Here is a 25,723-nt window from a genome sequence, read left to right on the forward strand (position 1 = left end):
GTCCATATGGTCTCTGTCACATATGCTGCTAGTGCTTTTTCAAAAAAACCTTTAAAAATGCAAAAGCATTCTTATCTCATGGGTTGAATTAAAAAAGGCTGCAGGCCGGATTCGGCCACGGACCGTAGTTTTGCTGATCCTTGAACCAACAGACGCTTACCTTGCTGCCCTATATCCAATCTTCCCTCACTCTGGCCACTTCCCGACCACCCTGAGAGCACTGTCCTATCATACAAATCTGACACCGTCAGTGCTTCCTTTAAACCCTCTGTTGCTCCCCACTCCCGACAGGGTAAAGTCTAGAGTGCTTGGCGGTGCCTACGATACCCTTCACAATTCATGTATTTCTCCACACCTTCATGTCTACTGCACTGGTCCGTGCCACCATCAGCTCTGAGCCTCAACTCCTGCAGCGACCCCTTTACTCCACTATTGACATATGACCCTCTTGCCCCAAATCTACTCTTCTCACAGCAGTGCAGCCCTAGGGATTTCTTAGAAGTGCAGATCACATCTGGGAACCTCCAATGGTGTGTCGCTGCCCTAGAAGGAAGTCGACTTCCTTACCGTGGTCTACAAGGTGAGCCAGCTCTGCCTGGCTCTCCTGTCCAACCTCATCACCACCATCCTCTTTCGCTCCCTCTGCTTCCCACTCACCAGCCACACCAGCACCCATGGGTGCTGATTCCTTGGCTGCCTCCTTGGAGTTCAGCCTCAGTTCAAATGCCACTTCCTTAGTGAGGTCCTCCCTTGTCTCCCAACCTACAGGGAACCTCTACTAGTCCTCCGTCACGTCACCATGTTTTATTTTTTCCATGGCCCTTATGGTCATCTATAAGTATATCTTGGTTTGTATTTGTAAATTCTCTGGTGTGGGCATCCCCGGAACCCAGCACAGTGCCTGATACATATGAGGTGATACCTGAAAATTTTCTGATTGAACAGCTGAAGAGTTTCTGCCCAATTTACCTCTCCTAGTGGACCTCTCCTCACTCCTCACCTTGTACTTCAGTTCCCGGGTCCACCGGCTTTCTCACCAATCACTAAACATGAGCTTCCCTCTTCAGATTGTACACCTTTGCACTTGTTATCATCTCCTTCTCTGAGCAACAAACTTCTATGCACCCATCAATACAGTCAAATGTTACCTCCTCCATGAAGCTTTTACACTTTCCCTTGTTAGTGTCACCTTCTTCCTCCGGCAGGTTCCCAGAGCCCTCAGTACAGAGCTCCGTGATCACCCTGGGCTATAATTACTTACCACAAATGTTCATCTATTTATTATATCCTAAATGCCCCCAAACATTATATGTGTGTGTGTGTGTGTGTCTACATACGTTTATGTGTATGTGTGTGTTCATCTATATCCATCTATATCTATTTATATGTATTACATTTTCATTTTACCTAAATGAGTTCCTTCAGGGAAGGAACACCTTGGATGGGATTTATGTGGTAAGTACGGGCACGTAACAACGTAAATAGCAGCATTTAGCTCTGTGCTAAGCGCTTTACATACATTATCTTATGTAACTCTCCTAATAACCCAAACGAGGCTGGCACCATTATTATCTGTAACTTGTGGATGAGGTAACACGCTCCTGGTGAATCCGCCAACCTGCAGCCAGCTGGTGGGGTGGCCCTTTGGAGGTCTGCTTGCCCTTGAGGTGGTACACAAATCTGTCCTGTTTCCCTGCGTGACACCTGGGGGCACAGCTCTGCTCACAGAGGGGTCAGGTGGGGCTCTCTCTCTCTCCCCTATAGCAAGGTGCTTCCTCGTGGGGGTCACAGATGTCCCTCTGCCAGCCAGATGGAGAGGCACGATGGCTACGCTGCCCTCGGCACACCTGTGACCGTGCCATCCCCAAGGGCAGCCAGATGTCCTTGGGGCCTGCCTCCCACTGCAACACGCTGCTTATCCATGTGGATGTAAGCTGCTCCGCTAGCTTACCCTTGAGCTAATGCGGAGGGACCACAGGGCTGTGGACAGAAGGGCGAGAGCCTAGAAGGCAGATGAGACAGGGCAGAAGGAGCTCCATTTCTTTATCATTTCTTTAGTTACTTCTTTTCCAGCTTTACTGAAGTGTAACCGACAGAAAAAAATGGTATCTATTTAAGGTGTATGACGTGGTCATTTGATATATGAATATCTTGTGAAAAGCGCAACAAAGGAAGTCATCGACAGAATGAAAGGCAATGTATGGAATGAGAGAAAATATTTGCAAGCCCTATATCTGATAAGGGGCTAATGATATATTTTGGATATTAGAACCCCTACAACTCAATAGCAAAAAAAAAAAAAAAAAAAAAAACCTGATTAAAAAATGGGCAAAGGACCTGAATTAGGTATTTTTCCAAAGAACACATACAAATGACCAATAGGTATATGAAATGGTGCCCAACATCTTTACCCTTTCCATTAAGTGAAGAGACTTTTCTTGCATATTCTTTCAGGGAATAAGGGCAACAGGCAAAATTAGCCCCCCCCCCCCCACCCCCACCCCAGGAACAGGCTCCATTACAGAGTGTATCCTGGTATAAAGGAGGAGAGAATGCTGAAATAGATTTGTTGTAGTCTGGCTTCTATTTGTGGGCACTGTGTAACTTTTCAGCTCATTGCGAAAATTCTATCTAGAGAAGTAGGTCACAAACTTTAGAGCAGTGCTATTCAAAGTGTGGCCCTTGCACCAGCAGCAGCAGAATCACCAGGGGACTCGTTAGAATTGCAGACTCCGGGACCACTCCAGACCTGACAAATCACAAGCTGCATTTTAACATGATCCCCCAGGAGCTTTGTAAACACATCTGAGTTTGTGAACCGCTGATCTAGGGTGCCTGATTAAAATGGGAGTTGGGGCTCTCTGCCTTAGAAATTCTGATTCACTTGATGAGGATGAGAGCCAGAAATCTGGCAAGCATCATTTACTTCTGGGTGGTTCTATTTACTTTTGTGAATCACTGGGGTCCAGAAGCAGTGCCGTGGGGTGGAATTTGTGCAGACGCTGTATTTAGATGGTCTTGAGATTGAATCTCAGCTCAACTACCCACCTATTAGCTAGGTAACACTGATTAACCAGTTCATCTTGTCAAGCCTTAGCTTCCTCAAGTGTAGAATGAAGACCGTGAAGGCCTATACCTTCAGCTGTGACGCTGTAAGGCCGTATCATATGTAAAGTGCCTAGTACCAAATCTGTGGTGGAATGGGCCAGAGTATTGGTTAATTTCCATTGCAGAGACAGGGAAGGTCAAAGAGGGTTAACCAAGGCATGATGGCTGTAGTTTCCCTGTTACTGAACCTTGATCTTAAAGACACAGAGAAAGGATTAGACTGCAACAGCCATCAGACCTTATCATTTATTAAGAATCACCTGGGAAGTGAGTTAAAAATGCTGATACCTGGGTGCCGTTTCCCCAATTTCTGTTTCATCAGGTCTGGAGTGTGGCCCAGGGATCTGCATTTTTACCTCCAGGAGATTAAATGTATGAGGCCGCCACTCTCACTCTGAGAAACAGTGGCTTAGATAACATATGTATTCATTCAATAAACCAAGAGCTTGACACAGGTGGGGCCCTTTGCTGGTACTGAGAAATACACACAAAGAGAAATGATTTTGTCCGATATCCGCCCTGTCAGGAGCTTGGGCCTCCGAGGAGAGCGTGGGGCCTGTGCGTCTACATTAAGGCAGCAGCAGGAGCAGTGGCCCAGAAGACCAATGGAAAAAAGCCATACCTGGGCTTCTGCGGCTTCCATGGTGTGGGAGAGATTTCCATTCTGCACAGGTTCTGAAGCATCACTGGTTGGTGTCATTTCAACCTCTGTGCTGGTGCTGTTTGGGAGCTCGATTTTTTCTGTGATATAATTCAGACACACACAAAGAAAGCAAATGGAGTCAATAGGGGGTAAGAGCCACATGGGAAAGAACATCCTATAATGTCGGGCCAGAGGGGTGGTGAGGCCTGGGGTTAGGGTTGTGCCAAATGACAGAGGATTTTTCCCATTCTCCCCAACATCTTTTAGCAAATCAGTGTTCTTCCTCTCTTTAATAGCTCTCTGGCTCTCTTACTCTGGCCTGACATCTTGAGTGCCCTTTCAGTTCCCATGGTGTGCATTCTCTAGACTAGGCAAATTCACCAAGTAGCCATTCAAGAACATGAACACAGACATTTTTTTCACCAAAACCATGCTCAGTCTACACAGTACTATTTATACCCAAGACCACACCCCTCCTATATATTTTTAACAACAGGCTCTTTTCTTTTGTATTACATTCTGGAAGGGGTATTTATTGGCTAGGGCCCCAGGAGACTTGGGTTCTAGGCTCTGTTCCACCACTATCGGGCTGCCATTTTAGGCAAGTCTCCCCCTTCCACCAGGTTTCAGGAACCTTATCTGTAAAATGAGGGAGTTCAGGGGTGCCTGGGTGGCTCAGCTGATTAAGTGTCTGACTTCGGCTCAGGTCACGATCTCATGGTTTGTGGGTTCAAGCCCTGCATCGGGCTCTATGCTGACGGCTCAGAGCCTGGAGCCTGCTTCTGATTCTGTGTCTCCCTCTTTGTCTGCCCCTCTCCTGCTCATGCTCTCTCTCTCTCTCAAAAATAAATAAACATTAAAAAAAATTAAAAAAAATTTTTTAAATAAAAAAAAAAATGAGGGGGTTCCACCGGTTGACCTTAAGGCCCACTGCTTCTGGCTCTAATTCTCTAGGCTCTGGGAGTGCACAGCTCTGCTGAAGTCTAGGTGGTGGGGGTAGGGTCAAGAGCCTGGCCTTCTCAAAAAGCCAGCAGAATGCGACTCAGCACGTTCCCCACCTGGGCATCCTATCGCAAGCAAGGCAAGAGGAAGCTGAACAAGACACAGAGGCCAAAGTTGGTCATTCCTAAGCGAGAGGTAACGTCTCGCTAGCATTAAGCCGCAGGTCACAAAACACAGATTCCAGTTTTCCTCTGGGAGTTGAGAAGTGACTTCGGGGTCACTGGACTCTGGGACGCTGGACATCACAGGCCGGCCCAGGTTCGTACTCTGGCTCTACTGCTCATGCTATGGGACCCTTAGCGAGTAATTTAACTTCTCTGCGATTTAGCTTCCTCGTCTGTGAAACCGGAGTGATGTACTAACACCGCGACTACTGACAACAATGCAATGAAAGGATACGCCTATAAAAATTGAATTAAAAAATGCATAAAAAGCACTTAGCACAGTGCTGGAACAGAGGCGGGTAAACCATCTGATCGTTATCACAGTAACTGCCTTGCGCTACAAGATTTATTTTTTCCAGGCTCAGAGGAGCACCTCGGGTGATCTGTCATCAGGCGCTACCAAGGTCTGCCAATGACTTCAGTGGGAGGGAAGTATAAAGGTGTTTAGGCCCCCTGGCTGCGCTGGGTAATTCTCGGATTTCAGGAGACAATGAGGCTGTGTGATTCAATGCCAGGGGTCACCAGGAATATCGTAATGCTCATCAGCATCAGATCCGAGCAGCACCAGACTGCTCACAGAGTGTCAGAATGTTTTTTTTTTTCCCCGTAGTAACTTCCGCTGGAAGATATTTTCGTCGTCACATAAAAACTATTGACTTTGAAGTGGCCAAATTTCGGAAATCACGGGGAAGTGTTTGTTTATTCACATACTCAGTTGCGGAACACAGAGGCATAAATCGTTTTTAATTAAGTTTATTTATTTACTTGTGGGGAGAGACAGAGAGAGCGAGCAGGGGAGGGGGGGAGAGGGACAGGGAAAGAGAGAATTCCAAGCAGGCTCGGCACTGTCAGCATGGAGCCCAACGCGGGGCTCGAACTCACGAACCAGGAGATCGTGACCTGAGCCAGAACCAAGAGTCACACGCTTAACCACCTGAGCCACCCAGATGCCCCCAGAGGCACAAATATATTTAAACATGGAAAGCCACAGACACTCAAATTTATTTCAACTTTCCATGTTTTTAATAGTGACAGTGTTGTGTACGTGATGTTCTGCTGTGTGTGACCCTGCCAGTTAATCCCAATATGCTTGGTCCAGTTATTAAAAATACCAAATACTAAAACCTCAGGAAATACTGAAACTGGGCTTTGGGGTATCTGTTGGTTGAAGTGAGACAACTTTAAGACCAGCCTGCAATGGCCAAACCTGACCGCGGCTAACATGGGATTATCAGGTCCCAAAGAGGAAGTAAGATGTCTGAGAACAGACATGAACAGGTAAGGAGAAAACCTCCTGCACATGACATTTAACAACTCAGCTTATTCCCTTCAAGTTTATCTTTTCTTTTTAATGTTTTTTAATTTATTTTTGAGAGAGAGAGAGAGAGAGAGAGAGCGAGCATGAGCAGGGGAGGGACAGAGAGAGAGGGAGACACAGAATCTGAAGCAGGCTCCAGGCTATGAGCTATCAGCACGGAGCCTGATACAGGGTTTAAACCCACGGACCGTGAGATCGTGACCTGAGCCGAAGTCAGACACTTAACTGACTGAGCCACCCAGGCGTCCCCAAGTTTATCTTTTCATACCCAATGGAATCTTAACTGTTTCTTGGCCAAAGATTTTCCCGGAGCTAGAAGTCAGGATAACAGGGGAGGCAGAAACTTTTCTAAGGAATGTTATATATTTTGAGTGCAACATTGCTGAATTTTGTCTGCAGATAACTGCAGTTTCTTGGGCAATAGCATCGTTTGTAGCATAGATACAGATTAGGTTAAATTTAGTTTGAATTTGGAATTAGTGAGTTATATTATAGCTGCAGACAGGAGAGGAGGAACATCATGTTCCAAGTTAAAATAAGATGTCTGAGTGTCACGATCTGGTCACACAGGTGCTCAGAAAAAAGTCAGCCAAAAAAGACCTGGGCTAGTATTGCCGAATTCTTAAGAAAGAAGAGGTGGGGCTGTCTCATAGGGACCCTGTCACTCAGTTTAGGGGTGACCAAGTGAACCATCTGGTAACTTAGTGGGTGTGGGGTAGGCAAGATCAGAAGTATACAGTGTAAGTATCTGGTTACCAGGCAAGAATTTCAGAAAGGAGAATTTCACCTTTTGTTAAACATTAAATGACAGGTGTGTGTGTATGTGTGTGTGTGTCTGTGTGTTTGTGTGTGTGTTTGTGTGTGCGTGTGTATCCTCTTTATGTGGAATTCCTGAAATGAAGTGATTTTCTACTCTTCAAGGGAAATGCCTGGATAGAAGCTGATTTTACTTTGGTTCCTCATAGAATCATTTACTCTTTTTGGAGTCCCCTAGTGCAGGTGACAGTGCATCCATTCATGTCCTGTACCCCGCATGGGAAATGGGCTCTTCCTGACACCCAGGAATGGGCTGAGCTGCAGGGCTGCACATCTGCACTAAGTCAAGGGTGCCCATGCTGGGTCCTCCATCTCTGTTCCCCTCCATGCACTCCAGAAAAGGCATGGGATGAAGTTTCTCTGCACTCACCCACGTGATTGGCAGCCCCGTTCTGCCTCTCGTTCTCATCCACCTGGCATTTCTTCTTGGCGATCTTGTGGAGAATAGAAGCCTTTTCTCTGAACCTCCCTGAAGCAAGAGAAAGCAGTGGAAAGGAGACACAGTGAGGAGGAAGACAAAGAGAGGGGCTTGTGGAAAATGGCGAAGCATTGGTGCAACACACATGTGGCTTCCTCAGTTATGCTGCACGATAGCAGCGACCACAACTTTCTGCTCAACCCAAATGCCCTATGCCCTACAGGAAGGGTACTTTCTTACCTTTGTGGATTCTTTAGCCCAAATCTCAAGCTCCCAGCTTGAGAATCTCAAGCTCCCAGACCATAGTCGGGAGGTTTGACTCGGACCTCTTTCCCTCCCTTCCAATTGTTTACAAAATAAATGAAGGCACCAATCATCACTAAAACTCCCCCTCCTGCTGAGATCCAAAACAACTCCAAAGACACAGAGATGCTCTGGAGACACAACCATTACTCTGGAATTAAATGTTCATCTCAGAATTGGCTTGTGACAATGGAAATCCAAGCCCAAGGGTCCTTTGAGTTGTTCAACCATCTATCTTAATTAACATTGAAGAGTCTAAATGAGTTGGGAGCATGCATCCCAGCTTTCTGAATGAGCTGAGTCAGCTGCGATTAAAGCATCAAGGAGGCAACAGATTCCATCTGGGGATTCAGGGCAAAGAATGATCAACTGAGCAGAGCAAGTAATGTCTGTCAGTGATGGGATGTTTAGGGAAAGGTGCTGGAAAAAACACTCAAAATTCTCAAAACAGTCATTTAAAACAGACTATACCACAAGAATAACACTTAATTTCTTCTCCATTATTGACATAGTTAATGGTTAAATGCATGCAACAAGCACAGGAAACAAAAAGCATGCAAAAAATGTAGAGATTAGTGAAACATAGTACATTCTCTTTTAGTCCTTGATTCCCGTCCCCCCCCCCCCCCCCCAGAACATTCAAGGCACAAAGGAGCCTCATTTTAAACTGACTGGTTATTGCCTAGATTCAGATATGATGAGTCCTTCAATACACCACAACCTCTACAATTTTCTCAGTAGGCATTTGCGTTGGCTGGATTCTCTAGCAGCGTATTGCAGAAGATATCATTTTACTTCTCTAGTCAGACCAAAAAGTGAACCAAACCCAAGCAAAACCCAAATGTTTCTCTTCGAGAGTCTCTTTTCCTAGGATGGGCCATGGCAGGTTGGCATCCACTTAGCCTCCCTTCCTCAAGGATGGAAATCATGGGGTGTCGCCAAAGTAGTGACTTGCGTCACTGGGGGGGGGGGTGGTGGTGACAGAAGCCGTAAACTAGAGTGGGATCAGCTGATGCCAATGGGGAAGGTGACACAGTATGGAGCCCTTTCTGCTTCCAAGTTCCATCAGTCATAGGCCTAGACACCTTGCTACTGCAAAGGCAGTCTCTAGGATGAGAGTGCCTCAGTGTAGGCAATGAATGTGCACCAGAGCGCACCCTCTCGAAGGAAATAGGAAAGGAACCATTACACAGAACAAAGTAGGTTAGGATGTGGCTTGGGCTTCAGAAAGAATGAGAAAAAAGGAGGAGGTGATAGGCATGACTCCATCCTTGAGGGATGTTGAAGGTGAGCGTTAGGTTCACCACGCTGAAAGGTGTTTTGAATTTGGCTGTTTCTATTTAGTTTCTGAGAGAAATTCTGAGAAGAAAAGGGGGAAGAAAAGAAAGCCTGGGGACGAGGAGAAGGAGGAGGCAAAAGGGACTAAGAAAGGAATGAAAATGAGAAGAGGAAGGAGGGAGGAGGTAGGCAGGGGGCTGTGATTGCCTGGACGTTGCCGAGGCAGCGTTGATGCGAGCCACTGTCCTGGCTGCCAAACCTCGTCTCATCTGGAGATGAGACAAATAATGAAGCGTGGCTGTCCATACTCTGCAACCTTAAGCCTGAAGAGTGGTACTTCTCGTGGAAGACAATTCCAAGATGTCCTCACATCATTTGCTAAAAAGTTCAGGAGATGGAAAAGGCAAGTTCTGAAACATTATAGGAGAGAATGCTCTTACTAATCAAACCGTTCAGTGGTTTCAGGGTCATTCTTTGAACTTAGAACCTCCTGGATCTCTGTGAGATGAAAAGGATCAAATACTGCTGTTTAAAAATTACTTAAAAAAATAGTAAGAAAGCAGGAAACATTCAGAAGAAGAGACAAATAAACCTGTGGGAACATAATCTGAAATAACCCGACCCCAGGAATGCCCCAAAGTCATGAATCATGGCAGAGAAACTATTTGATAGAAAACAGCTAATCACATCTTGTTTGTGGTTACATGAGTATTTTTCAGAGCTTAGATGTATACCAGGGAGAAATGATAGTAAAAGGGACCCAAAAGCATGGAAGGGTTCGGCCACAGTGTTGGCCACAGCCACTCATGGGCTGGGTTTTCCAAATCCTCTAAAGGGAGGCTAGGAGCATAGGGTAGGAAATGACTCTAGACTTGGGATTTCATAGGGTCCTGAACGTTTTTACAGGTCAGCGAGGGCTTTCTAGAGAGTGTGTTTCTACTTTTCCCACTGCAGCAGCACTTGGGACTTTCTAAGCTTCTGAAAGGTGGGAGGGATTAGCTCTATTTGTTCTCTTGGGGCTTAGCCCTAGGGGCACCAGGACAAAGCTGCAGAGGCTGGCTGGGATCTCTCCTTCCCACTCACCTCTGCAACTTTTGAAATTCAACCTTCGTCCCAGTTAGCATGACCTGGTTACCATTCTGCATTCCCAGTGCTGACAATGGCTGCTCAGTGGCCTAAAAGGATTTTCCCTCCAAGAGTCCTTTCGAGAAAAGCAGCAGTGAAATGCCACCTTCGGAATTCAACACACAGGTGTGCTCCTGGAGGGTGGTGGGGCAGAGCCTGACAAAGCCAGGCATGCCCATTTTAGCCCAATGGACATGCCAGGGATTGCCACAGGGCACCCCCTGAGAACAGATGTGAGGATGGCTAGCCAGAGAAGAGAAAGCATGAGGTCTCTGGGGCAGAAGCCAGCGCAGAAGCAGTGATTCTCAAAGACCCTCTGGGCCTCGGGGTAGGAAGGCATGGCGCGTTCTGGACCTGTTTAGCCTGAAGCCACAAGCTGGGCAGAACACCCAGTAGGGTGTGTGTGTGTGTGTCTGTGTGTGTGTGGGACAGCACAGTATTGTGGTTCAATTTTGGACATGACTGGGTTCAAAGGTGGATCTGGGTTTAAGCCCTGCCTCTTTCACTGGCTCTGCTGGGTGAGTTAAACAGGGATTCCATCTGTTAAACAGGGATTCCTACGGTACTGGCTCATGAGTCTGATGCAAAGCTTAAGTGAGAAAATGTGTGCAAGGGGCTTATCACGACACGTGGCATCAGAAGAAATCTGTAAATAAGAGGAAAAAGAAAAAGTAACGAAAACCACAGGGTCAAGGTGACAGGGCCCTGAGCTGCCTTCGGAGAAGTGCTGGCATCTTCTCTATCAGTCCAGACATGTGAGTCTGGAGAATTAGCTACACCCTCCCTGACATCTAAGCCTACTTGGATTGGTGTTCAGGTTTCAGTGAGGCCTCCCGAGTCAGTTCCAAACCGATTAGGAAAAGGATCACTTTACATCTTCCTGAGATGGAGAAGGTCAAGGTGACAGAGCTGACATTGTGTGTCTTAAACACTGATATCCTTGCAATCTCAAAATGGAAAGATGATGATCAGTCTTCTCCCATCACCTGTGGGGACAGAGTGCAGGCAAGGAATTACGGCTGCACAATGGATCTGTGTGCTCCAAGACCTTTCCGGTGCACAAGGGTATTACCTCCTGTGTCTCAGGCTCAGAATTTTAAAACAGGGATAATAAGAACACCCTTCTCATACAGCTGTTGGAAGGCTCAATGCGTTAATATGCATCAGGTGTTTAGATGGGCTCTGATATACAGTAAAGGAATTGTCACTCCGAAATGGTTATTATTATGGAGAGGAATGATAGGACATCCTTCTGATGAAGTACTGAGAAGAAAAAGAGATATTCACAACAGAGTTCATGTTTAGCAGCCTCTGGTTCAGGAGACCTTGGCAGTAAGGGGGCCACTTCCATAAACTATTTGACGCATGGACTTCACGCTGGCGTTAGGGTTGACACAGAGGGACAGATGTCAGAAACAACTGCAGCCCCGTGCCTGGGGATGAAGAATGAAGACATTTTGGGGTACTTTTCAAAGTGAGGGCAGGAGTGATTTTTTACATGTTTTAAGGCAACCTTAAAAAATACACTCTGTTGTAGTGCAAAGCCTCGAAGTGTTGTATTTTTACACAGCGACAGATATTTGTATACTTAAAATCTCAGAAATAGCAAACTCTGTTCAAATCGTGAGGCACCTACGTCAAAACCTAGTACACAGTTTTAATATAGTTTAGCCTGTCCTGAAGTTTGCAAAAGAATACCAGCTGAATATCCGCAGGGGAGTGTGTGTTGAGGGGGTGGCAGGGAAGAGCAGAAGAAAAGATCAGAGTGTAAGGCCCTAATGTGAATAAGAACAAGTTTGGAAAACCAATCAGGAATCAAAATCCTTGACCCTATCACCCAGACGTGAAAGAGAAGCCCCAAGCTGCACAGCAATGGATTTCATTTCTGTTCAGCTGTTAATCAAAACAGTCCCAGGAAATTCCTTCACCTCTTTCTCACCAAGCCTGTAACAGGCGGTGTTACAAAAGAACCCTCGGGGTTGGTGATCAATTAGGTCCTGGCTCCTACGGAACATTCTGAGCATCAGCAATGCAGAAGAGATGGGACAAAAGAGATATATAGATGCAAATGGGAGCAGCCACACACACTTCAGTGAACAGACCTTGGTTTGGGAGAAGAAAAGAAAAAAATGAAACAGAAGGCAAAACTTGAACACAGTGTTTTGAAATCTATTTTTGTGTTTTCAGTTCTGCCTTTCCTATCTCTGTCTTTGAAGTTTACGACTTGGCAGGTAGCTTAAAAAGCAAAAGTGCAGCTGAATGTTCCTCCTGTTTATTCATTGCCTTTTTTCCCCTCTGGAATCACAGACTCAAGTCAGAGAGGCCATCGTCACTCTGAGGAGGGATGCCATGAAACTGATGTGGCAATAAGCAAACACTGACCTTGGGGCTATCCTGGGCTTCTTTCTCTCGCAGCCCACATGCGATCTATCAGCAAATCTGGTATCTCTACTTCCAAAATATTTCAGAATCTGGCCACTTCTCCTTCCTCCCCTCCTGGTCTCAGCAATGACCTTGCTGGTCTACTAACCAGTCTCCCAGGCCGGTCTCATCCTGGTATCCTTCGTGATCAATCAGATCATGTCACTCCTCTGGACAAAATCCTGCAGTGGCTCTCCAGGTCAAGGTGAAAGTCAAGGTCGTTACAAGGACCTGTAAGGAGGTTTAGCCACCTAGGCTGCCCTGCCTCATCCTTTCCCTCTCTCCAGTCTCACTCTGCTCCAGCCATGCTGGCCTCCTTGGTGTCCCACCTCAGAGCCATGGCATTTGCTGGTCCCTCTACCTGGAATGTTCTTCCCCCAGAGATCCATTGAGTTCACTCTCTCAACTCCTTCAAGTATTTCTTCAAATCTCACCTTCTCAGAGGCTTCTCTGAGCAGCCTATTTAAAATTGCAGCCTCTCTCTCTCCAGCACTTCCTATCCCCAGCTTGTTTTCTCTAAAATATTTATCGCCATCTAATATACTATATCATCATTACTATTGATTATCTGTTGCTTTCCATTAGCAGCCAAGCTCCATGAGGGGAGGGCTTTCCATTGGTTTTGTTCCCTATGGCATCCCCAGAGCCCTGTAGGGCTTGATAAATCATTGTGTTTGGGTTTCCAGGCAAGCAGTTGAGGCAACCACTCCTTAATATGTTTCTTGTTGGCTAATGACCCAAAGTAAATCCTTCCAGGTCTATGCAAACCCAAGGCCCCAGTGGGACTGAGTCTACATGTGGAATCCCAGGAACTTTCTGAAGGTAAATGGGAGAAAATGGGGTGGACTAGGTGTCCACAGTCCAGGGGCATGCCAGTCATCCTCTTTCTGCACATCACCAGGGCTGGCAAAGTAGGTGCTGAGAGGGGCCTGTGCGACACAGAGGAGGTACAGAGAGCACAGAAGAAGGCACAGAAGGTTGAAAAGGGGGCTTTGGTTCCTCCTTGTTCATTAAAATGCTTCTCATTTGTTAAGGCCTCACTGAAGGCCCAACCTGAAGGTATCTAATGATATTCACACCCCCCTTCCCAAGTGGAAATCCATCATTCCCATGGCACTTTGATTATACCTCATCGTAGTGTTTATTTCTTTCAGTTGGCTGCTCAACATGTCTGCTTTCCCATCAGATAGCAGGTTGCTCTGGGGAAGGGACCTTCTCTCACCATCTTTTATCCCTCAACAAGCATTTTAGAATGATGCTTGGCACAGTGTATGCACTCACTGAATTCTAGTGAAGTTCTCCCTACATCAGCCCTCTTAGGAATGTGAGCTTTGCTTTCAAGTGAGTACGGATCACAAACAATCATCCACTCTGTAAATATGAACCAGACCCGTGCTATGTACCAGGCAGTGTTTAGTGAATAAGATAAATCTAGCTGGTGCCCTTGTAGAGTCACAGCCTGGAGACAGAGAGACAAAAAACAAGGACTTAAGATTCATGATGGTGGGGGCCTTCTCAGAAGGGTATGGAAACTCAGAGAATAGGGAAAGTTCCAAGATACAAGATACCACTCAGCAGCTTGAAGGAATAAACTCCTCTTCCATTCTACAAACTGTCCTCATGGAGCAGATTATTCACCTCACAGGATCTGGCCTGATTTTTATTCTTTTCTTTCTTTTCTTTTTTAAAGTAAGCTCTATGCCCAAAATGGGGCTTGAACTCATGATCTTGAGATCAAGAGTCACATGCTCTAATGACTGAGCCAGCCAGGGGCACCCTGATTTTTATTCTTAAAAGGAAAACATTACAAAATTTTTCATCTTAAGCAAAAATGCCAAGAACATAGAGTTTATTTATTCTTAAATTTATTTTTGAAGCACACCTCTAAATCATTTTTTCTAATTTTTGTGAAGCATCATGTAAAACTGGTTGTTATGACTACATTGATAATGGAAATTAAACTAGTATTGTAATAAAGTATTTTGTAAAATGTCTTTAGTAAATATTCTGTGAATGAACCATATAATAAGGTAATCAACATAATTTGGTTGTAGTTATTTTTATAGATCTAATCATAGGACTAGTTTCTGTAATTAATGAGAATATATACATAATTGTATCTCAATGGCTGGCCATCATACAATGAAATGAAGCAGCCAGATTTCCTTATTAAGGCTTTAAAAAATGATTTTCCAGAAGAATGACCTTTGGAATCAACTGTAAAGAATGGATCTGTCCGCATGTGAACTGATCCTATCAACTCCCCTAGCAGGGTCACCTTATCAGTGGAAATATGGAATGCTTTCATAAATATTTTGGAAGATTTCCAATGCTTTTCAAAAGTTGATATCTTAAAGATTGAGATTTTTGTCCTTTATTCCAGTTCCTTGACTCTGTAGTGCCTTTGCCTACTCACTCGCTATGACTCTTCAGTCCTTCCTTTTCCCCTCAGCATATAATCATGGTTAAGTCTCTCCACTGGGAACCTTTCTCTTGATTTGAGGTTTCTTGCTGGCACTGCCCTCACTTGCCTTCCCTTCACAGCCAAGCCTCTGGAGAGGTCAGCCTACGCTGGTACCTCTGGGTCCCCGGGGCTCCTTTGCTCACCTCTTCACCGTGCACCCGGCCTTTGTCAGCATTGCTCCACTGAATCCACCCTTGGCTACTTTTGCCTCCACATGACTGGGTCTCTCGGTGCATCTGATATTCTTCATCCCAGTCCAAACTGATTTTCCAGGACTCCTGAGAGTGACACTTAGGTGTCACACTATTCCTCAGGCTCCCTCCTCGCTCCCTGTCCCCCACCCCCACATTCTGCCAAAAAACCCAATGGACCTCCACCTGAATATCAGTGATTCCCAAATTCAGATCTCTAGCTCTGATCCTCTTATCCAATGGACTTCTGAACACTTCACTTGCAAGTCCCCTTCACAGTAAAACTCAACATGCCCGCCACTCCCACCCATTGTCTTCCTCCTAGGAATGTGTCCATCTGCTTGCACTTTCTATTGGTGATTTCCTCACTCACAGTGTTTTCTAGCCATCTTAGAGGTCCCCCTTGTACTCCACAATCAATTAGTTACCAACTCCTTCAGAGTCTACTTTTGAACACTTTAGATCCAACATTTCCAGCGTGGATGTTGGTTACAGTCTCTTGACTGATCTCCCAGTTTTTAAGTTACACTTCTTGTGGCTTGGAATGCTCCACACTTGTTATTTGCATGTCTCACTCCTTTTTAAGACTCTGCTTCAAAGCATCTCATCTTTCAGGAAACTTTCCCTGAATTCCTTTCCTGGGCTGGCAAGGCACCCTGGTACGTTTCTCTATCACAGCACTGATATCCATCCTATCATACCAGTTATCATAGACCCTCAGAGGTATTCTACTGACCTCTCTCCAACCAGCTGGATAGGGCTACCATTTTTCATCTGCTCCCCAATGCCTACTTCCTAGGCTGGTCCTCAATAAGTATTTATGAATATACCAACATTAACACAAACAACAAAGGGTGTGTGTGTGTGTGTGTGTGTGTGTGTGTGTGTGTGTGTGTTGGTTAGAGCACTTGCTGTATAAAAATCTATTCATAGCTTATGTTCCTTCTGGGGGTAGAGAAACAAGGAAGGACCGGAAACCTGCAGAAACACTGCTGAAAACTCACCAGGCACTCTTCTTGGTTAATGCTGTGATTAAGCCTCTAAAGTCTAATAGTGTTTACAGTCAATATTTATCTATTTTGAGGCTTTTTAAAAAGCATATAATCTAATCAAACCCAGGCAAAATTGGGATTTCACAAACCAAAAAACTCACAGCGAGGATCAATGCCAGAATACAGTGTCTCAGGAAAAGAGCCAGCTTACTGACCTTAGCTGAGGCTGACACCGCTTGAGAGCTAATGTTCTTTATCATTTTAGGTCACCTGCTTTATTATTTTAGGAACTTAATTTTCCGAAAATTTCTGTCTCATATACACGGATACAAATGGCTCCCACACACGAAATTCTCAAAGGGGTTTCTCTGATCTCAGCTTTGGAGTTCTGAGCCAGGTAGCGGCTGACAGATGATGGAAGGTTTGACTGTCTTTCTCGTGTTCCCGTCCCTTGCCCGCTGTGGGTATCTGAGAGATAAATGAATAAACAATCACTTTATAGGGCAGGCCTCAGATCTCAAGACTGGCCAACATCCAGCCCCACTACCACCGAATGGGTGCAAAAGATCTCTCCAGAGTCAGTTTTCAAAGTCCATATCTTGGGTGTGTCTCTGCAAGTGGGTTGTGACATTAACGTATTCATTTGGGCCAAGTTGTTATTTGTTCACAGCACCTGACACATTGTGGGTGCTGAATGCATATGTATCGAATGGTTACTCTTTTATATAAAAAACAGAACATAAAACAGTTCTTTCTTCTGATGAGCCTATATGTCACCCAATTATTTATCTTGATGTGAAATGAAAGATCTTAGATTTGGCTGGCATTTATTCAGGAGCAGCCGCTGTTTCACGTACATACGTCATCTCCTGTCACCAGGATTTCATGTGTCTGTGAATCGTCAGTTGATTTGAGCTCCTATTTCCTAGTTTCTGGAATCCTCAATGTTACATCGTAAACCAGTGCCTGTAGATCTCATCTGAAGCATGGTTTTGCAACAGAAGTGCTGACACATGCTGAGTGTTCTTAACTAAATGCTACTGAGGGCTTAGTGGTCCATGACTAAAATGACATGGTTCAGTTCATTTCAGATGTAATCAAAAGAGAATCTTACCATGCATAATTGAACATGCCAGCCTCCTGGTATTACAGATTCCCACTTTTTCTTTTTTGTAAGAGAAAGCTTCATGGGGGTGGGAAATTATATCATTAACTTGTAATAATAGTATTCAAGTTTGACTAATGAAGGCAACTTAGCATTTTCAGCTCTGGGGATGTCAGAAATAGACAAAAAGCAGCATCCACAATTTGCCTTTTGCTGCAACTTAACACCTTCTACAAATGCAATGTGGCAAAATCTGCCTTTACTTGCCAGGTCCGATCTTTCTGCTTTTACTGCTGACAGTTTAGATCATGAAAATAAGATGCAATGAAGTCTGAAAAACTGGATGTATTCTAATTAGACTTCCTTGGTCCTGGTTTTCAGGAAGACCGTGGATTCACCCACGCAGCTGGTTTGGTCTTTCTGACAGATCTGACAGCAGTTACTAGCTGGTTAGTCTGATTATGTACCTACTAGGCTGCTGTCTTCCTAAGATCCAGCCCCAGGAGATACTTGTAAGAATACATCTCTAAAAAAGTAATGTGGTTAATAAATGGTGAGGCAGTACATGTTGGGGAGGGGTAAGGCTCAGCCTTACCGAGAGCATCTGTGGCTAGAAAAATCCTACGGTGATGGCAAGTTGGACTGAATGAGTTAAACCATGAACCTGGAATGAATGAAATGTAACATGGTATGGGAAATGGTGTCCGTGCACAACGGGGGCTCCCCACTTTTGGTAATTGGAAGGCAGAAAGTTAATTTGCAGTGTACCTTTCAGACATTGTGCAGGGATGACAACAGTCTTGTGTAAGGGGGACACATGATGTGGTGGAAATTGGATATTCGGTGTAGGAAGAATAGCCTTGTCATTTAATTTAGAGGAAAGACTTCCATCATAACTGAACCCTGGCTTTAACTCAACTTTGGTAAAAAAAAAAATCTGGCTTCTGAAATCAGTAAATTAGAAGGCAGTTACAATGCAAAGGCTGATCTGCTTTGTACAGACTCTTCAAGGGACTTCATTAAGTTGGTTTGAGGAGCTCTCATTCACTGTTGGTGGGCACATCAGCTAGTGCAATTCCTTTGGAGGGCAATTTGGCAATAGCTTTCAGAATCTGAAATGTGTATATGCTTTGATCTCGCATTTCTATTTCTAGGGATTTATTTTATATGTATATGTCTTCCATTCAGTAGACTTGGCTATATGGGGAAAGATGCTCATGTGGTGTTCTAATAATTGGATAAATCAACAGAAATGGAAATATTGTAAGTGGCCATTGACAGGGGACTGATGGGAAGGACCTATCATGGAAGAGGCAAGCAGTAGAATACGATGTAGCTAGTAAAGGATAAGGAAAGTGCTGATATGGAAACGTCTCCACTATATGCTAATAAATAAAAGCCAGATATAGAGAACGGTGTATAGAAGAAAAGCGTGTATGTTGGAAAATAGATGACAGTGGTTAACTCTAAGGAATAAGTGGAATCTGGGGTAAAAGGGAGACTCATTTTTATTGCTTTCCCTTATGTCGTGTTTGCTTTTTACTTCTGTATGCATGTAATGTTTTTTTATAATTAAACGGAATAGTTAAAATTAACTTGCAGTTACAATTTTTACTGTGCTAAAAGTTTGTATTTGCAACTAAAAGAGAAGGTAGTTATTCTTTTAAAGGTCTATTTCACAGGAATTATCTCTTGTAATACCTGCTATATATAAAACCACATTAATAAACAATTTGTCTATGAACTGGATCAATAAATACACAAGCCTTCTGTTTCAGAAGCTGTGGCCCAGGAACCTACCTACCCACAGTCCTGGTGGCAGCTTACCCAAAATGTAAGATGAAGTTTTCAAAAGATTTAATCTCAAAAGTAGACTCTAAACCAGTGCCTGCCATCACATTTAATACAAGGAACTAGGAAAGAATCTTGGACATGGGACTCAAAGGGCTATCAAGGTGTCCATTATCTGAACACTCTTCTGACAGAGGCTACCTTGGCTTCTCCAGAGGAGGGGGACTCACTGGCTTTTGAGGCAGGCCATTGCATCTTTGGCCATGTCTGTAGGAAAGGTCTTCCTGTGCTGGGTTGAACCCACTCGCTCTCTGAATTGAGGAAGGCTCCTTCTTCAACCTTCCTCACCCCCAGCTGGACTTAAGGGGTTCCCCAGCGCTCCCCTATCCTGGAAAGAAGGACCCTACTTTATCAGTGCAAACTGCCTGGGGGGCCCCTACCAAGTAAGAACTTCTAACACATTGTTAGGTTGTTCCCATTCCATCCTGTATCCTTTTCCTTTCAGCAGAGCCTCTGGGTCATCCAACACCATCCAGACCTTCATCTCCATGTGGCTCTGAAAATGCCTGACCTGACTCAATCTCACACCTCTGCCACCAGTAAATCTGTCTCTACGTCCTTAACCTCTGCTTTGAATATTCTCTTTGCCTTTCTGTTTCCTGAGGGCCCTTTTTCTCTCATGGCCCTTGAAAGGGGCAGGTGCTTATCTCTCCAAATGGCCCACATTCCATCCCCCCTTTCTCACTACTTCCAAACCATTTCTTGTGCCTTTGAAGCATAAGCCACCTCTACCACCTCTATGGCAACTGACTTCCTCATCAACCTTCTGTCATTCCAGAACCCGCTACTCTTTTACATAGCTCCTGTTACCAGCTTCGGTAATAGGTAAGCCCTGCAACACTTGGCTCCTCACCACCCTAACCTGCTCATTTCCAGCTACCCTCTCCCCTAGCTCACCTTATTCACCCACTCCTGTGGTCAGATCTAGACTTCATCATTAGCAATAATGGTACCACTTCCAAACTTCTGACTTGAAGCATCTCACTTTGTGTCCATCACTCTCTTTGTACGACAGCAATTCTTTGATTTTACTGGTCAATTCATTGATGGTATCACCTTTTCATTGCCTTCTTGTGGAACAGTTCATTTGGCTTCTGGGATGCCCTTCTCTCCTGGTTCTCTGTCCACCCTAGTTTTCCTTGCTGGGTCTCCCCTTCTTCCCAGACTCTAACCTTTGGAGTCCACAGGGTCAACCTTGACCTCCTCTTCCCTACTGATTAGGTCAGTATTCTTCTCCAGTTCTGTAGCTTTAAATAACACCTATATTGCATGACTCCTAAATTTGTATCCATAGCCCTGGCCTTTCTCCCAAGATACACACTCCATTTCCACTGCTTCCTCCACATCTCCATTTGGATATCTCACAGGTATCTCAAATTTAACATGAATTCTCAACATCCCTCACACAGCTTGCTCTGTTCTCCATATTCCCTATCAACATATAATTATATAAAAGTGATATTTCTCTTTTGAGGAGAGATTGCATGTTGCCTATCCAGTATCTATTTCCTTTTCATTTCCTAGTGACATAATACGTAAAGCTGGGGGACAGCAAATCACCCAGTTTAATAAACTACATCTCCGAGCTTCCTTGAAATGAGGTGTAGACATGTAACTGGTTTTGGGCAGTTTTACTGGAAGGGTCTAAAGGGAAGCCTCCTCAAAAAGAAGACAAAATAGCTGGGGAAAATCATGTTGGCTCTTCCTCCTTCCTGGAATATAGACACGATGACTGGAGCTCTACCAGCAGCCATCTTGGACCACAAGGTGCCCTTGAGGTTGAAAGTCATATACTAGGATTATGAAGAAGATGGGATTGGTCTTGGATTAGTGAAGAGCTTCCATATCTGCCACATACTGCCTACCTTTGGACCTCTTTTACTTGAGAGAAAAATTAACTTCCATCTGACCAAAGCCACGGTTAATTCGCATTTTCTACTATATACAGCTGAACCTATCCTGCCTAATATATCAGTGTATGTAACACAGTCTTATCCATTCGGGCAAAGATTAGATTATAATGTGAAGGCCACAGGTAATACCAAAGACCTGTTTTGGGACTACGTTTTCAGAGGATACATCTTTGGTAATGGAAAATACTATTAAATGGTATTCCAAAATTCAATTTCTCCTTGAAAAAGAACTGGACTATTTCACTGCAGTTAAGAACATCAAATGACTGGCTAGACTGTGTGACCTTAAAGGCTTTTACTTCTTTAAGATAATGGGGGTTTTCAAAACTCAGCCACATGCTTAATTTAGGACCCCATCATTCAGGTTAAGACATTAGCTTTTCAGTTTGGTAAAGAAAGGGGCTATTGGTTGCCAGGAAGTAGTATCTTTAATCTCATTAAGGAAAAGATAATTGTAATTTTTGCCCTTGACATTACAACAACTTTTTATATCTTTTTTTCTTACACAAATGAACAAAGACTTTTTAAATGATAAAGAAATTATTTTTCCTGGAAATGGCTAGTGTTAAGGGGCAATGAGTTTAGGACAGTACACTGCAGGCAGCTTCCCCATACATTGCTTCTTTGCAAGATATTAGTCAGGATTTCTGTCTATCTACCTATCTACACGTCTCCATGAACGTTTATCTCCAAAGAGTAAAAGTTAGTTCCATCTAATATAATGGATAGCAAGGTCTCTTCTCCTTTTAATTCATGTGTTCAACCACACAAGGATGTTTTCTTTTGAGCTAGCTTTCTACATTTTCACCTAATTTTAGTAAGAAAGCAAAGTTCAACTTTTTGAGAGTTTTCCAGAATGAGAATGGTGTGTAACTTGGATATCTGCAGGTGAGAAATACACTATGGGTTGTTAGCTCCAGGTAAAAATTGGAGATCGCTCTTTCAAGAATATGCAGTATTACTGCACAAGGAGATAAAAGGATGGCTGCCCATGTAGAGCGGTCTGAGGTCACCAAAAGGCCACTTCTAGAGTAATTTGTTCGCATCCCTGGAAGCATCTTATTATAGAAGGAAATTCAGTGCTTTGGAAGAGTAAGCCTTACTAACTATCAAGTCTGGCAAAATGTGTCATACAGAGCAGGTGCTCAGTTATTATTAAGTGAACACAGGATCAGGTGGCCAGTAGGTGTTGTCATCTTGGGATGCAGGAATGAGGCAATGCAGACATCACTTCTCTGAGAAGCCTGTCCTCATTTCTCAAGACTGAATATGATGCCTTCCACTGGACTCTCCCTGCACCTTGGGTCTGTCCATCATACTATTCATCTCTTTGCCTGTGTCTCCCACTAGAGTGTGAATTCTTTAGAAGGACTGTCTTCAATCAGCCCTGGGTCTGGTCCAATGCCTGGTACTTACTGAGTGTTGTTGAGTGGATGTATTAGAGAATGAACGAATGAATGAATGAATGAGTGAATGGATGAATGAAATTCTGATTAGCTTGGGGTGAGGAAGAGGCTGGGTGTGGCCTAGGGAGGTCTTCCAGTTTAGTTTCTAAGGCACCTGAAGATGAGGGAGGGAGAGAGAGGGCTCTGAGGGCAAGGTCACTTTTTGTCAAAATGTCATGATTTTGTCCAATGTCTGAGAGTGAGTATATTGTCTTATTAAAATAACCTTTTTATGGTGAAGTGTCCAAGTAGCGGTTCAGGTTTTATTCAGCAGCGCATTGTTGTTCACTCTATGATGCCCTCATTCTAAGTCTGTAGTTTAAACCTTTCCCATGATTGGTCTCCATCAAGCATTTCTTTCCACTCCCTATTCTGACGCCAATTTGAACAGTCCATTTCCTCACACCCACCTTGTACATCAAACTGCAGCAGTACCAAGAGGGCAGAGCTTGGGTGTGCCACGGTCCTGACTTTGGGTCCCAATTCACCACTTAGTACCCCTGAGTCCCAGAGCAAAATACTTTACTTCTCTGAGTCTTAGTTTCCTCATCTAATAAAACACTTTGAACTTTGGCTTTCTCATCTTCAAAAAAATCCACCTTGTGTGGACATTATAAGGATTAAATGACACCCACTGCACTTGGCAGGTGGCCAGTAAAGGTTGGTGTGTCCCTATCCTTTGATTCCATCCTTAGCCTGGTAGGTCAGAACTTACCACCCTTCCTTCCCCAGTTTATCCCATATTTACTGATCTTTGGAACCCAGTTCATTTTCTCCACAAAATCTTCCCCCTGGTTGAAAGCAATCCTTCCTCCTTCTGGAGTCTGCCATTTTCTTCCGAATACCTATGGTACTTACCACTTTCTTCCTGGTGGCTCAGTGGTTACTGTGTTTCATTTTTCTCCCTGTCTATAAATTCTGCGGGGGGCAAATTGCTCACCTTTTAATCTTGTATTTCCCCAAAGCACCTAGCAACATAATTTGCATATAGCAGGGCCTTAAAATAATGAGCTGAATATGTTCAAGACAATTCTCTATATTTAGGAAATCATCAGTCAATTCCCCTTAAGATATGGGGTAGCATATATGACCCATCTTTCCACTGCTCCACTTGAGGGGGGAAAAACGGGCCCTCATTTAAAGTAGCTGACCTCACATAACATCCAGAGGATTTCCTGGAAATAGTTACAAATGAGGACTAGTCATATGGGCAATTACAATAAAGCCCTGCTCAAGAGCTAGTCACATTTCTAAAAGTGTGAAAAGAAATGCTTCAAATGGAGAGGGGTATTTCCTGAAGGTTAGGTAGCCTACAGCGATTGCCCCAAACATCTACATCTTTATGACACTTGCTTCTGTCGTACAAATGGAAGCAGCACAAATCACAGTTACTATTTTCAGGGGGAGGGGGAGGCTCTCGAGTGTTTGAAGGAGTCACATGTAGCTGTTGCCTGGTCTAAAGTTACTGGGCTGGCTTTGAATCTTTCAGACAGAATCCCAGAATTAGCTTTAAGCCAGGCCTCGCTTGTCCTGGAGGTGAAGGGTGTGGCTTGATGTGGCTAGAGGAAGACCTGTTCCAAAGTATTCCAAAGTATTTCTGTGAGTACTTGAGAGGGATGGCTATGTGTCTGGAACACTTCTTAATCTTTCAGAGGCTCCTATTCCCAGTGAAGGATAGCACCTTGATCAGCATTTCTAAAACAGTCCCGCAAGAGGTTCCGTGGAAGAAAGAGGCCTCTCATCAAAGAAGTCTGGGCAAGAAACTGCATCCCTCTTTATGCTTTACTCGATGCTGCAATGCACAGGAGCACACGGAAGCCTCTGACAGGTCACGTGGCAAAGAAAACTCAGGAGCTCTTCCACTTTATTAAACTAGGAAATCAATCTTACCTTCTTTTTTTCTGGGGTGTGGCAAAATTCCTACTGACATCATATGAAATGAGTTTATCACAGAACACACTTTAAAAATGCTGCCTGAGCCACTATTAGCTGTTACGGTAGTAGGGGTGAAAGTTCAGCTAAGAACTGGACACAAAGGGATACGCAAGAAGGGATGGGAAAGTGAAGAGAAGTCGTAAGAAATGTTAAAGGTGGCCCATGAGGGCCCCAAACACAATTTCACAGCCCTGCTAAGGGCCGGCATGATTTTGACTTTATTTTCCTGCCTAGAAAGCCCGCGTGTTACTAGATGGGTGGATCAGATTGGAAGTACTGTTTTTTGCATCTTGGTGTGGCCTTGAGTTGTCTGGTTTAGGGAGGCTGAGAAAGGACACCAACTCTTGCTCTAATGGATGTGGAAAGAGGAAGGAAAGGAACAGAGTAGGTGAGAAATGGGGCAACTGAGGCAAGAGCAGGGCAGATGCTGCCCCAAGAATGGGAAGTGAAGGGTGGATGGCAGAGGACAGGAAAGAGGAAAGAGGAAAGAGGAAAGAGGAAAGAGGAAAGAGGAAAGAGAGAGAGTGGACGGTCGTGACAGGGCAGGGAGAAGCTAACAGACCCCCCCCCCCCCCCCCACCTTGCTGCTGGAGCCATGAAACTGAGGCTGGGGGCTGGGGAGATGCCAGGAGGCGAGTCTCAAAGCTTTGGCTTCTCAAGCCAATTGCCAATAAAAACCCAAGTGATCTGAAGACATGGAATAAAAATAATAGCTGGCACAGGAGCCTTCCTTTAAGGTCTGGATTGCTCTTTCTATCCTCTTGGTGGTAGGACACTTATTCTCATAGGTAGCTTTCTGTCCCTGGCGCTCTCATTTCCCCAGGTTGTTGGGAGGATCCTGGGTCATAACAGGGCCCGGCATGAGACCCTAATAGGGGCCTTCTGCTTTAGAAAACGCCACAGTGGTTAACTGAAAGTGCAGGAATAGCCTGGGTGTTGTACAGAAGCCAGAGTTGTGTGCGGGGGCGGGGAGGCGGAGAAGGAGCTTCCTCTTACCAGGGGCTGTCAGATGTTCCGCTTCTTTGATGCAAAGCAACTAGGAGATCTTGGGCAAGCTAAGGCAACTTAGAAATACTAGAAGCTGCAAACAAGATATGCAACACATTGGGGAGTTTCGCTCATGTCCAAAGCCAAAATTAGCTGATTCCTCTTCTGGACTACCTTTTGATTGCTTGTCAGTATCAACGTAAAAATCATGTAAAAACCCAAATGTTTCATACCTTATAAATAT

General features: G+C 44.5%; 1 protein-coding gene across 4 annotated transcripts in view; it reads right to left on the reverse strand.

Annotated features, from left to right (window-relative positions):
- The window catches only part of SLC24A2 (solute carrier family 24 member 2), a 247,311-nt gene that overhangs the window by 41,694 nt on the left and 179,894 nt on the right, over nucleotides 1–25,723 (reverse strand). For all 4 annotated transcript variants that reach the window (XM_060609677.3, XM_060609680.3, XM_060609678.3 and 1 more), the window contains 2 exons: nucleotides 7,422–7,520; nucleotides 3,731–3,849 (listed from right to left, as the gene is read on the reverse strand). In XM_060609677.3, coding sequence (XP_060465660.1) covers nucleotides 3,731–3,849; nucleotides 7,422–7,520 — 218 coding nt within the window. The remainder of the gene's footprint in view (nucleotides 1–3,730; nucleotides 3,850–7,421; nucleotides 7,521–25,723) is intronic.

This window comes from Panthera onca, chromosome D4 (assembly GCF_046562875.1).
Source record: "Panthera onca isolate mPanOnc1 chromosome D4, mPanOnc1 haplotype 2, whole genome shotgun sequence".
Classification (NCBI taxonomy): Eukaryota; Metazoa; Chordata; class Mammalia; order Carnivora; family Felidae; genus Panthera; species Panthera onca.